Here is a 14,597-nt window from a genome sequence, read left to right as displayed (position 1 = left end):
ATCGTAGAAAGGGGAAGCAAGTGAAAAGGTGAGTGTTGGTGAACCATGATGCAAAAAATTCAGAAGCAAAAACAAATGCTTCTCCAAAGTGTTAATTGCTCTGTCTCTTCCACCGTGGGGAGGAGATTCTTTTTGCAATTGTGATAACAAAAGATCGAATTCATTTCTTGAAAATCCTGACAATCGAAAAAATGAGTAAGACGGATCTTCAAGTTTTTCGCAAGCTATTTCAATGATGGAACGTTGAACTTTTTCTGTTTTGATTTGAAGAGTTTTCGGCAAAACATTACGTATTTCGACACTTTCAAGAATGCTTTCAATGTTGATTTGAGACATGATGTTCACTTCTAAAAAGCGTTATAAACAATACCACCCATTAATTGAGGTTTTTTTTGAAGGGTCATTGTACCAACATTTATTTTACTGGTTGTGAGAAATTCAATACGGTATTTTCTGAATCTAATTCGTATTATGAAAAACTTTTGTGAAAAAGAATCGACTTATGAAAATTGAATACATTAAATCGTCAAAGGTCTATAGTTGAACTTATCTGAATTTATCTTATCAATACGTATTGTATTAGTTTATTCGTATTCTTTCCTTAATTTCCGTTTTGAGTCTATCAAAACGGTTTTCTGTCAATCTTTTTTGATCTTCAGGAAATTTTTATTATGTTTTCTATTTGATCATAATTTTTTTATATCTTTATTATTTTTTATGAAATGGGTGATTCTTTTTGAAAAGTCACAAATGTTTAATTTTCATGTATTTCAAAAATTTCACATTTTGCTCAAATTTCTGTTTCAGCTCACAAATCTCCTCAAGAATGTTTGAAATAGCATTATCAAGAAATAGATTTCATTAAAGTTAATTTGATATTTGTTAACAAAATATTTAGCAAAATATAAATTTTTTGATTTATTTGAAAATTTAACATTTGTGACTTTTCAAAAAGAATCACCCAAATACAATGATCAAAGTTTTGAAACGCTGGAATCAGTAATAATAATTTGTTAACGACACATTTATGAAGTGTTTGATTATCATCATTTACTCTGATTCTGTGACATTTTTATTTCTAATGTTTACGTTTTTTTAGGATGTGAAAGTTTTGTAATTTTAAAATGGAGTGAATATGTTTTCCCCATACAACTCTGAAGCTTTTCATTTATTGTTGATTGCGATTTTTGTGCTTTTCACAAAAAAATTTATATATCAATAGTGTTTGTTATGCTTTTTTTATGATAACAACAAAACAAGAGTTTTTTCTATGACGAAATTTATTGTTTTTTTATTTTTAAAAAGAAAAAAATGAAAAGTTTCAAAACTGTTCATTGTTACATTATTTTTTGTGGTGTCTGAACAATAGAGGAAAAATAACAATAATAAACAGTTCTAATGTTGACAATTCAGTAAAAACTGAAGCGGCGTTTGATAAGGTTTTCCAGTTGAATTTTGTGTTGAAGATGACGAAGCGGACGAGGAAGATGATGGAATTGAAGGAAACTGTTGTGATGAAGGTGGAAAAAGTGTGCTAACAGATTTCCATTGATTTGGGACAATCCATGACAAAGAATTATCTGTATTTTGAGGCTGAATGTTGTGCTCGTCCCTTCCCCAATTCAGCAAATCTGATCTCTGCTGCAATCTTTGGATCATAACTTTCTCTTGTTCATTTTCTCTTCTTTCTTTGGCTTTTTTCATTGCGTATGTCTCATCTGAGCTATCTAAAATAAAATTAAATATTAATATGGGGGATAATACGGACTTTCAAGTTTTTTATAAACAAAGCATAAAAAAAATGTTTCACTTATCACATTTTCATTCTTACCCAGATATCAAAATAAATTTGATTTTCATTACTGTAAGCAAACATCATTGATATTATATCATTATGTTTTGCGACCTCACATGCATTTCAAAAAATAATCCTGTTTTTTTCAAATATTTTGATCCAAAAAGCCAATGAAAAGTACATAATTTTTCAATGAAAATGCTTGAAGTTATATATTTTGTCCCATATGGGTAACGAGAAGGAAGAAATAATCAATAAATCAGAAAATAAATGCAATATGGGTATTTAAGTGTTCAAAAATACTTGTTGATTCTGCAGTCAAAGACGTAATTGTGGGAGTTAATGAATCTTTTGGATTAAGTTTGTTTCTTAATCTGGCTAGGTATCTTTTATTTGCAAGGCTCTTTGCTTCCTGTTTTCGAAGATAATCGCTTATCATTCCATCCAAAAATCTTGAATTTGTTTGTTAGTCAATCGCAGTGAGTGGATTATGAAGAATATGACAATTTGTAAGGCAGCAAGCCACATTGAAATAGTCAGCTATTAAATCAATTTCGAATATCCATGGTTTGCGAAAGATGGAGAAGAGTGTTTTCATCCTTCCAAAGAACCTTTCAACTATTACACGATGGGAAGCAAGCTCCTGTGTGCCAACGGGCTTTGTTATGATAGCGTCAAGGTCTGGTCTGGCGCCAATATATACAGAATCAGCTAGAATTTTGGAGTCCTCCAGCTTCGATTCAAACAATGGATAATGCTCTTTGAATATAACATCGTCATGCGTGGAGCCTGAGAAAATAGCGCCAATGGTGCTTGCTGTGCCAACCTTTGGGTTAACACCAACTTCTGCCTTGACACAGTAAATGTGGTGTTTTCCACTAAAGAACTTTTTTCCATATTCCAAACGACCCACTGGCCGATTAGTCGGAATCACCGTGCAATCAAGCACCATTCCAACATCATTCACGCTCTCTATTCTGTCTTTGCGGAATGACAGAAAAAGATCTGCCAAAGGCGCTCGAAGCCGAGACACAATGGAATGAAGCAGTCTTACAGTCGCACTTTGAGAGTCGAGTTTTTTTGATGCATATGTGTTTGTGAGGGTGCAAGAGCCGTGATGGAGAACATTCAAAAGCAAAAATAATTGCTCTTCCGGTGTGTTAATTGCTTTTGCCTTTCCCCGATGAGGAAGCGAATCATCTGGAAGTAGCCTTAGCAACATGTCAAATTCTGATCGCACAAAGCCTGTGAGTCGAAAGAATGCACGAGATGGGTCCTTCACATCTTTGCATGCACATTCGATTAGTGAAAAGTTTTCTTTTCTTTTCGTTAATTCAAAATGTTCAGGGATCGTGTTTCTTCCTTCAACACATTCCGAAACATCCGAAAGTGGAGCTTGAGACATCTCAAAAAATTGTTGAAAATTATGTCAACAAAAATACCCTTAATAAGGATTCCATTTTTTTTGATCATGATCCCATGATTAATGATATTTGTCTTGACTCAATCAATACGGTTTTGAGTCTTTCTTTTTGGTTTTATAGGTCACTTATTGGTATTAGTCAAAGCTAATACCGCATTATTCAATCACATCGTTTAAGTTCTCGTCGGGGTCGAAATCCGAGCCAGGGAGGAAACCCGAGCCACTTTGATCTAAATTTCCAAGGAAAGTTTTTTGATCATAATGGAGAAGGTTAAACCCTCTTTGGCCAGGCTGTTGGCTACAAGCAAAATGCGTTCAATGGAAGACTATACAATCAAGGCAATATGTGCCTATGACATTTTTAACTTTTCTGAGAGAGAAAATGAGGAGTGTAAATTAATATCACGTGGATCATCACAGAGAGCTATCAAAGCGAGAAACGAAGAAAGAAAAATTAGAAAGTACGGAAGACCGACTCTTTTTACCATTTCAAAAGAGGACGGTTTTGAACAGCAAATATTGGCAGAGGTGCGCAATAGAAAAAATACAACAAGGAAATTCATTGAGCAAATGGTTTCAATGCGTTGTTTTATATTTTTATTTAACAATTTTTTTATTTGGGCCAACGATTTGTTATTGAAGAAGCGAAAAGATGATGAAGATATAAAAAAAGGTGGACAAACATTGGATAGATAGATTTTTGACCAGGCATCCAAAAATTGAACTTGTCAAGCCTAAAGCTTTACCAATTGGACGTGTGGTGCACACATGGAAAATGGTTTTTGATCCATTTTATAATTGTTATGATTTGTATATGCAGCAAATAAAACCTCTGCCACAATTGATTTTTAATATCGACGAAACATCAACATCCTTTACCTACGCGGAGCAAGATTTGGCAGCATCATCTTCTTCTTCTCCTTCTTCTTTTATTGATGAGCCATCTCTTCCATCTTCTCCTAACCATCGTGTTTATGACAAGTGCGGATGGCTGCAGATATATTACTCCAGTTCTGATCCCATTAAAAATAATACTCAACGAATACAGACTTGCTACAACCTCACTTGAGGTTTTTATTCCAACTGCAAATGGACATCTCACTTCAAATCTATTTCTGGAATTATTAAGAAAATATTTTTTGACGGAAATATTAAAAAAAATCAGATTGGAGAAAATTTTCGACATGCAGCTCTCATTATGGACGGAGGAGTAGACCATTTTCAGGAAGATATAAAGAAAGAATTCAGAGATAACTTAATTGATTTGATAAAATTACCATCTCATTCATCCCACGTTCTCCAACCAAACGATCAATTTATTTTTGCCAAAATGAAGCGCGTTTTTTCAAAATCAAAGGATTGTGGCATGGTTACTTCAGCATCTGCGAGAAGAGAAGCCTTTGTGAAAGTTCTTTTAAATGGAATAGCTGTAGCAAGCAATCCAGAGACGATTATCGCATCATGGAGAGTGAGCGGAATGTGGCTAGTGAATAAAGAAGATATTCTCAGACACCTTCCAGATTCACCCCAGAATGGGCTCAATCCGAAATTGAGCCAAAAAAAGCTCCTGAAGGTGCATCTTATGGAGCAGTTTACAGAACTTACGATAGGCTTGAAAACCTTTCAATATAAGCAACTTTTGATCTTTATTATTCTTCTAAATTTTTCGTTATCTCTCTTTTCTTTCATTCAATTGAATATTTGGAACATGTGCAATGAAGAAATATTGTATTTTTTAATTATTTTGCATTAATAAAAACTCAATTTCAAAAATTTTATCAAAGAAATGAAAAAAAAATTTTTTTTCTTGAAAAGATCACTGGCTCGGGTTTCCCCCCTGGCTCGGGTTTCCCCCCTGGCTCGGGTTTCCCCCCTGGCTCGGGTTTCCCCCCTGGCTCGGGTTTCCCCCCTGGCTCGGGTTTCCCCCCTGGCTCGGGTTTCCCCCCTGGCTCGGGTTTCCCCCCTGGCTCGGGTTTCCCCCCTGGCTCGGGTTTCCCCCCTGGCTCGGGTTTCCCCCCTGGCTCGGGTTTCCCCCCTGGCTCGGGTTTCCACCCCGACTATATGGTCGGGGAGTTAACCCGCTCAGGGGAGTTAACCCGCTCAGACGATCAAAAATCAACACATTTTTTGTTTGGAAAAAAATGTTAAAGATTGAGCAAGAGATCCACAGAATTGCAGCATCCAGCGAAGCAAGGCTACTGGAAACTCCTTACGAGAAAGGTCTTCACTTGCATCTTGTTTGCGGATTCAAAAAGGCGGAAATTGAACATACAAATACTATTTCCAGGCATTCTATGGAAAGAGCTGATAAAGCTTAGAAAAAGAATCGTGTTGTTGGAAAACAAGAGAGACTTTTTCTTTTTTCTTAAATAGACGAACAAAGGTTAATTGCCAGATTGGAAGTCGATGAAGATATAGGAATTTTCCATTCAATGATAGATATAGTGGAAATGGCTTGTGAGTATTCGAATAAAGATATTTTTTAAAATTTTCTGTTATTTGCATGCAAATGAAAATAGAATCGAAGTGAAAACATATATAAAAAGAAATTTATTCAGTCTTTAAACAATGGCCAAAGAGATTTATTGAAAGATATCCAAAACTTGCTCTGAAAAAAGCAACAAAGTTACCAATAGGCCGTGCTGCACATAATTCGAAGCAAACAATAGGCTCCTTTTTTGACAAAGTTGCAAAGTTCTTTTCCGAAGTGAAAATTGCACCTCAATTGTTGTTCAATTTGGATGAAACATCAACTGTATTTTCAAAATCTTCAGAAGATGTCGTGGTTCAGTCTTCTTCTTCAGTTCAGCCAATCATTCCAGAGCCTTCGTTTCCAAATTCAACATGTATAGTTTTTCTCACAAGCGCAGATGGAGTGAGATATTTAACTCCAATTCTTATTCCATATTCGACAATTCCAAAAGAATATGTTGAAGCTACAACAGAAAATGAGGTGTTCAAACCATGTTCAACTGGACACATGACAACTGCATGCTTTCTTGAAGTCTTTCAGATATCAATTCTTCCGAGCATCAATAAAAATGAAAAAAAATTAGACAACAACATTATCATGCTTCCTTTGTGATGGATAAAGGAATAGGACATTTTTGTCAGGAGATCGTTAAATAATGAAAAAAATAATTTGATTCATCTTATTCAACTCCACTCGCACACCTCTCACTATCTTCAACCAAATGACAAGTGTATTTTTGTTATCATGAAATTTTTTTTATAAATCAACAGAATGTGGGAAAACAAACACGGCTAGCGAAAGAAGAAAAGAATTCATTTCCGTTCTAAAGGAAGCAATTGCAATGGCTTCGTTTCCATCAACAATAAAAGCCAGCTGGAGAGTGACGGGCCTTCATCCATTTAATCCAGATGCTGTTCTTGCTAAACTGCCAGAGAAGCCTCCAGAATGGGCAGAAATTGCTTCATCATAAACAGGGCACCAGAAGGAGCAATATCTGGAAATTTTTGGCTCCGTTCTGATGATTTGTCTGGTATATAAATATGATCTAGTTCTTCAATTTTTTGTCCTCTCTTTATAAATATTCATTCTTTAATTAAATTTTTCCAAATACATTTTGATGCAATGTTGCAACCAATCTATTTTTGTTTGTTTTCGAAGAGAAAAATGAAAACTGTGGAATGAAAAATGTTCAAACTTCTGTGATCATCTGAGCGGGTTAACTCCCCGACAAGCGTGAAAGAAGTTGAAAAACTTTCTGGTGAGGAAGCCTATACAAAAACAAAAACAATGAGATGAAAAAAGATTCATTCATCATTTTCTCTTCAAATGCATAACTCCTTAGCTTTGTTACTGAACGGTCGACGCAAAAATGGTTTTCATCAACCTTTTTTTTGATAAGTTCTTTTTTCACTTATTTTCAAATGAATTTAATATTCTCATTTTTTGATCAAATTATCGTTCCTGCTTTTCAAAAAATTCTTTAATGAGAACAATCACGTTGCAAATGGTTTATTTCCATTCTTGAAATTTTTTTAGAAGTGAAACTGAAATTTGATAAAGAAGAGGGTAATTAGGACAGAATATTGCATTTCAGGCATTTTCATTGAAAAAATATACCCATTTGATTAACTTTTGGTGAACTAAAAATGTTAATAAAACTTATTTAATATTTTGAAATTCATGAATCGACACGAATATACACGAAACAACATTAATGATACCTGTTTGCAGATGTGAAAATCCAATATATTTTCTAAGTTGAAAAAGTTTGATAATGCAATGAGCAAAACATAGATTTTTTGTGTTTTTAAAATAAAAATTAGAATGAATGTTCTATTTTTCTCTTTATTTTTTCAAAAGCGTATTTTTTCTTTCAGTTTTTTCTGTACAAAAATTTCACTTGAACATCAACAAAAGAACACAAAAAAATGAAAACACTAACAAATAACATCATTATCTTAATTTGAAAAAAAACCTTTTTCACATGATTCAGTCGAAATAAATTCTTCATTCAAATACAAAATCTATTTTCAAAGGAAACAATCTTTGAAAAATAAACACACAGAAAAAAGCTATAATTTCGAAAAAAATCTTCCATATGTGGGATTCTTTTCGAAATCATAATAATTCGATCTCAAATTTTCGATTAAAAACATTCTTTGAATATATTAAAAAGAATACAATAAAGTTTTGATACAAAAAAGAGAAACTATATTCTTGGATTCAGCTTCGATATTGGTCTTTCAAAATAAATGGAATGCACATAACATTTGAATGAGAAAGTTTTAACCAAATATGAAAAACCCTTTCTTTGATCAACACTTCGAAAAAAGTTGTGACATCAAAAATAAACTCCCATATGATAATATCCAATAATATTTGTTGCTTATTGAAAAACAACGAATGATTCGTAATAATAATGATGATGATGAAAATGACATATTTGAACCTATTTATTTGTTTTGGTTTTTGATTTATTCCTATGAATAAACTAAATCGAAAACAAAATTATTTCTAAAAAAATGTTTCAATTATCAATAATAATTTCAGATTGATTTATATTGTTGAATATAAAAGTTTAAGTTTTTAATACAAACTACAAATTCAATAAGAACTTTTTTGATTTATTGAATTAGCATCAACAACAGTTTGGAAAACTGTCCGTTGCTTCTGTCAGTGTTGTCATTCCCATCGCTGATGTGCTATTTATAACATGTCTAAATTTTTTTGAAAATTTCCTTTTGTTTAATTTTCTAATATAATAAACATTTCATATTTTGATCAAATTTATGTTCCCAATTATGAAACTTCACAAAAACGGAAATACAAACATTGTCAAGAATTTGTTTCCATAACAGAAAAATTTGGTCTATGTGAACAGAAATTTGAGAGAAATATGAAATTTTTATTCTATTTGTAAATTAAACAAAAGGAACTTTTCAAAAAAATTTAGACACATAGAAAAAATCATCCCATTAATATAAATTGAAAATACAACTAATTGAAAATGAATGACTCTTTAGTCAAAAATTATCAAAATGGAACACAACACTTTTGCTTTTCGAGCAATAAAACTAAACCTGTATGACGTAATGACCACTGACTTGAAAATTTTCGATTCTGACGGACTCATCAAAAATATTCACGTCAGTGGTTTTTTTTTAAAAGTTAAAATATTTCGTAAAAGCATAAAAAAATATTATATTATAATATATCTCATTTTTTTGTTCATTATTTGCACAAGAAAATCAATAATCGTCGTTAATATCGCTTATTCTAAAAAAAGTTTCTATGGGATACTGACGAATTGTCAAATAAGGAATTTTAGATCGTCAGTGACGGTCATGCCCGTCAGGACAAGTCAGCATTTCAATGTTGGACAAAAAATTGAAATAAATACTAATTGGTGAAAAAGTTGTATTTTGCTGTGATGAAGGTGAAATAGAATCGTGCGATGAAAAATTTTAACGCTTTTCTCAAGTATTTATGGAACAAATCAAAATTGAACGTATGCAATCAGAACGCACGTAGAAAACTTGACATCAAGGAAATACAACAATTCATCCAGAACGAAACAGGATCAGAAAATGGTTTATTTTTTTTATGATAAATTTTATAGAACTATTTTTAATATTAACAAGTTCACAAAGTTCACTAAAATGTCCAAAGCCAGTAGTCAGTTAACAAACTACTCGCTGTTTGTCTTCATCTCTTTGTTACACACACAAATATATTGAAGATCCTGCTTCAACAAATTCCTTTTCAATAAAATGTTATTTTCGTTTTTTTTCATTCATCTTTCTTTCCCGACAACGTTGAAAAGTATTTATCAATTTCTTCGATCGACTTGAAGCGCCTGCCTCCTTATCTTCATCACTTGAAAAATTGGGATCAATTTTTCAAAAACGCCAACTGGACATAACGACTGAAGAATTGTTCTTCAAAAACGAGTGATAAAAGAAATTTTATTGGATGAAACAAGCATTCAACAGATGTTCTTGAGAATGAGGATTGCGAAATGGACGAGTTATTTATCACCGAGATAATTGAAAGATGTTCAGAAATACTCCGTAAGCATTTTCATCGAATGAAGATAATCGCTGGATACTTTTATCACTTAATAGAATATGTTATTTCTCTAATGGCGCAATGGAAGATTAGGGCCGAATCATTGTTGGAATGAGTGAAATATAATGTGAATAAAGATTCTTCATGAAAGTTTTGATTGTGAATTTGTTACTGATTAAAACTTTTTCTTATTGTTTTCATACGCACCACAAAATATTTCGTTTTTTTCAATATCTCACATCACATCCGAGGAATAAACTTTAGACATTTTGAAGCTCGTTGATTTTTATTGTTTTTTTTTAAAAATACTATGCAATTCATCTCGAAATTTTAAAAAAATTAACGTATTATATTTCGCTGTGTTTATTAACCTGTTAATCATAGAAACCTTGCGAAATGAAACAGTTATATGGTTTATTCGTTCATCTTCTTTTGAATCTTTTCTCCTTATTCTAATTCTATTCTTGTTTATTAATATCGTTTGCGTCATTCTTTTTCCCATCATCCTAACAGATTGTTCTTCTCCTTGATCCGCTTGAAATAGGTTTCGTTTGGGTTTTCCTTTCATGTCCAACAACACATTTCGATCTCGAAGTTTTCACTTTTCTCTCTATCTAATTCTTCGATTCTTCTTTGCTCATATCACATTCAGTGAATTTGGTGTTGCTCTCTGAAAAGGAGTTGGCAGGGGCAGATGAGGCGAATGAGATGCACCCGCCATTGGTGGCAGTCTGTTGGTGTTGTGGAGCTGAGTTGATGTTGGTGATGGTGCAGTTGGCGAGGGAGAGGGAGAGGGCAGGGGAGGTGGCAGAGGAGAGGACACAGTTGGCTGGAGTGGCTGTGGAGGTGATGTCGGTGATGTTGGAGGAGTCGAGGGTGAGGGGTGCTGTGAGGGAGGTGAGGTGGTAGATGCTCTGGCTGTTGAGGGGGAGACTGGTGATTGCTGTGTGGTTGAGGGCGAGGGAGCCAGCAGTGAGGAAGAAGAGGGGTGTTTTTATAGTTATGGAGGTTGTTCCAGTGATGGTGGTTGTGTTGAGGTTGAGTGAAGGGGAGTTATCGGAGAGGTGGAAGAGGATGGGGGTGATTTGATTTGTGGAGTTGTGGGAGATGGAGAGGGCAGAGACTGTGAGGGAGCCCTGGGTCTGTTGGAAGAGGGCAGAAGTAGCAGATGGATCTGGTGAAGAAGATGCAGATGAAAATGATGATGTTGATTATGATGACTGTGAATGTGAGTTTGGTGGTTGAGGAATGCCACTGGAGGCGATGGTGGTGGTATCTGTTCCATTTCCAGTGATTTTGGTGTTGACCGCACTGAAGGTGAGTGTTTGAGTGGGAACAAATACTGAGGTGAGAAGGGTGAGAGAGGCGTCTTGTGTATCTGTCATGCAAACAAGAGCATATTATATTGAGGCGCATGGATTAAGTTGTGTTATTCCACAAAGATTTGTATTTGTTCCATTATTTGATACGATTTTGAATGTTTAACTGAGGGAAAGCCATCTATTGTTCTCGGCATTATCAGCTCTTCCAGCATTCCAGACTCTTTTTGTTGTGGTTATTGAGCTGCATTGCTGGAAAGAAGATTGGGTGATATCACTTCCGTAAAAGAACACATCATTTCCCCTGCCATTTTTGGCAGTGTTGCCATCGAAGAAACAGAATAAGATTAATTGTGTTCCGCTCATCCAAGTGAAGGTGTTTGTGCAACACAACCCAGCGCCACCATGTATAGCAGAGGCAGTCAATTTATTGCGAACAAACTGACAATCATTGACTGAAAACTCAATTGGCTTTGCGGAGGGAGGATAATAAAACGTGACTGCTCCAGAAGAATCAAGCCCAGTGTTTGCAATGCACTTGCAATTTGTTAACAAGAATTGACTAGATGAAGTCATGTTATAGATCCAGAAATACCAACCAGTTCCAATTGTTCTTGTTATTGAACAATTTCCCACCATGTTATCAGAAAATGAATAAACGGAAGATGATTGTTGTTCATTTTTGCAAATTGCTCCTCCGTGAAATGAAGAACAGTTTGTGAAATTTGATTTTGCAATTTCAATTTATTTGCAAACAGTAACTATATAACGCTCCACCATGATTTGTATTTGAACAATTGAAAAGAAAGCAAGAAGTGATTGTGAGATTTGCATTTGTGTAATTTATTTTCGGAGCACCTCCGTATTCATTTCCACTGTTTGAATCATTCCACTCACACCATTCAAGGAGATAGCTGTTCAATTCAGAAAAAGCCAATCTTCCAAGTTTCGCTCTTTGAGATTCAGATCCGACATCCACCACGGCAGCATTAGAAGAAGATCGTATAAGGTGAAAGAAGTTGGTTGCACAAACGAGCAGAAAAAAAGAATGAAGTGGTGTGGAGGGAGAAATAGATACGGAGGAGAAGATGAAAAACACATTGAAAAAGATTATCTTTAAAAAAATTCAAAGAATATTCAAATTGAAGAAGCACTTAGCGTTAACAAAAAACCGTCTGCATTACAGAAATATATGAATGAATAATATCGTTGAAATATTTAAAAAAATCGATTGAAAAATGAAAAATGAAAAGAATTTCAAAAGTTTCAAACTGTTGAAGCGATAAATAACATATATATGTATTATATAAAATAAATGCACAAGAGTAAATTCCACATTATTGCACAATCCATGCATAACAAATCTTATTGAAGAACAATTCATTCGAAATAAATAACTGAAATAAATTTATGGGATATGAGAAAAAATCAATTTTTGATAAATTCAAAAATTCAAAAGAACAAATAAAATTCAAAAAATTAATACTCACACAAAAATAATCATTCACTCCTCAAAAAAAAAAAAGAAAAATGAAAAAATAAAAATAAAATAAAACAAAAAAAAATATATAAAAATAACACTGGAAAATTACTGACGGACGTGAAAATTTTTTTTCGATACGTCAGACAGGTTTAAATAAAACTTGAATTTATGTATCAAAAAAATTTTTTTTGAATTCAAGTTTTAGAATATTTAAAAATAAAAAATCATCACATCACGTTATTTTTCAAAAAGAACCGTAATCTTGCATGTGTCGCAAATGCAAATTTTTAAAAATTGACTGAAATTTTCATTGCAAAATGAAGATATCTCAAATGACATAGCACTAATATATTCAAAATATGTCGAGACAAAAAGAAAAGGAGTAAATCAAGTTTGAACAAAGAAGAGCGGTTTTCATCGGGGAAATATTTAAATTCTTTTCAAAGTGAAATGCTTCGAATATAACCAAACAAATGAAAAGATGAGGGAAAGTTTGAACAACTCAAAAAAATTCTTGAAGATAAATTTTCAAATTTTATTAAAACGTTCTCTTTTCATCACTTAAATAATTTTTCATGAGTTGCAAAATGATTTAAAATATTTATCAATGAATGAGGACATAATAGAAGAATTTTAAAAATAAAAATTTGACATTAAAATATAAATTGAAATGAATTTCGCACAAATAACAATCATGAAAATCAAAAATTGACGAGTGATATATTTAATAAGGTTGATTATTTTTGAAATATACATATATTTCGGAATTTGGATTATAACAAAGTTTCTTATTATTTTCGTAGATGATTCATGCTGAAATGTTCAACACATTCCAATAATCATAAAAAATTAAAGTTTGACAAAAACAAATCACAAAGAACTCTTCAAATGGAAAGACGCTTTTATTTTTATTTTTATTTTTATTTTTATTTTTATTTATATTTTTATTTTTATTTTTATTTTTATTTTTATTTTTATTTTTATTTTATTTTATTTCATTTATTCATTTTGACAAATTCTCAACATGAATTATTTGACAAAAAAAAAAAAAAAAAAGGAAACAACAAAAAACTATTCCATGTTAATTTATCAAATTAAGCAATAAAAGATATAAATAATAGCGAGTAAATGAATGAATATTAAAACTTTCAAATTTAAGAAATTATGATGCAATAACCAATATAAGTTAAAAAATCCTTTTCCAACAAGCTCGATGTAGTCTAGTCGGTTAGGATATAAGACTCTCACTCTTGTGACCCGGGTTCGATTCCCGGCATCGAGGATATTTTTTAAAATATATTTATATTTTTTACAAAAATCATAATTTTGACAAAAATTACGGCCCGAGGCGGGCTCGAACCGCCGACCTTGTGGTTAACAGCCACACGCTCTGCCGACTGAGCCATCAGGCCTTTGCTCTTTCTTTGAATCATATCTAAATAGCCATATCATGGTTTATTGATAGAATTTAAACATTTTATTTCAACATTTTTCTTCATCATTAATTCAAAATGGTTGCAACTTTCTCAAGTCCGACAGCACAACAGATTTACAAAAATGATTTCTATTGATATTAATATATTTTCCGGAGAGAAATAATCTAATTGACAGAAGAGTTGAGCTGAAATACAAACAGTAAATGTCAAGCACTTTTTTCAATTATTTTGGAATTATAGATTGTGCAAAAAATACCGGACATCGCAAAAAATACCGGATAAAAAATAAATTTATGGTCAGTTCTATTTTTAGGTTTCAATAGAACTGAATTATTTATTTGATAAAAAGATAAAATTAGTAATATTGAGTTCTAATTTTGACTCTTTTTAATTTATCAAAAAATATATAATTTATGAATATTTATACCATTATATCTAAAAATTAAACATAAAAATGTCAACGGAGGAAGATTCTGGAGTGAATGGAAGCTCATTGTTGCAAAAATCAAAGCTATTAGAAAAACTGACTGAATATATCGATTACGAAACGGCAATGATAATATTCAATGAATTGGAATCTTTTCATCCAGAAAATGTCCC

At 32.6% G+C, this 14,597-nt stretch overlaps 2 protein-coding genes across 2 annotated transcripts; one reads left to right on the top strand and one right to left on the bottom strand.

Annotated features, from left to right (window-relative positions):
* Window positions 1-2,261: 2,261 nt before the first annotated feature.
* MONOS_13466 (putative DDE superfamily endonuclease) lies at window positions 2,262-3,200 on the bottom strand (the record flags this gene model as incomplete). Its single annotated transcript, XM_067866173.1, has 1 exon — window positions 2,262-3,200. The coding sequence occupies one exon, from the start codon at window positions 3,198-3,200 to the stop codon at window positions 2,262-2,264; it is 939 nt and encodes a 312-aa protein (XP_067719230.1).
* Window positions 3,201-10,155: 6,955 nt separating this feature from the next.
* On the top strand, window positions 10,156-10,668 carry MONOS_18322 (uncharacterized protein; the record flags this gene model as incomplete). Its single annotated transcript, XM_067871332.1, has 2 exons — window positions 10,156-10,171; window positions 10,412-10,668. The coding sequence occupies 2 exons, from the start codon at window positions 10,156-10,158 to the stop codon at window positions 10,666-10,668; spliced, it is 273 nt and encodes a 90-aa protein (XP_067719229.1).
* Window positions 10,669-14,597: the final 3,929 nt, after the last annotated feature.

Source organism: Monocercomonoides exilis (genome assembly GCF_001643675.1).
Source record: "Monocercomonoides exilis strain PA203 chromosome Unknown scaffold64-419423, whole genome shotgun sequence".
Classification (NCBI taxonomy): Eukaryota; Preaxostyla; order Oxymonadida; family Polymastigidae; genus Monocercomonoides; species Monocercomonoides exilis.
The sequence above is the reverse complement of the archived record's forward strand: the minus strand, read 5'-3'. Positions and strand labels throughout refer to the sequence as shown.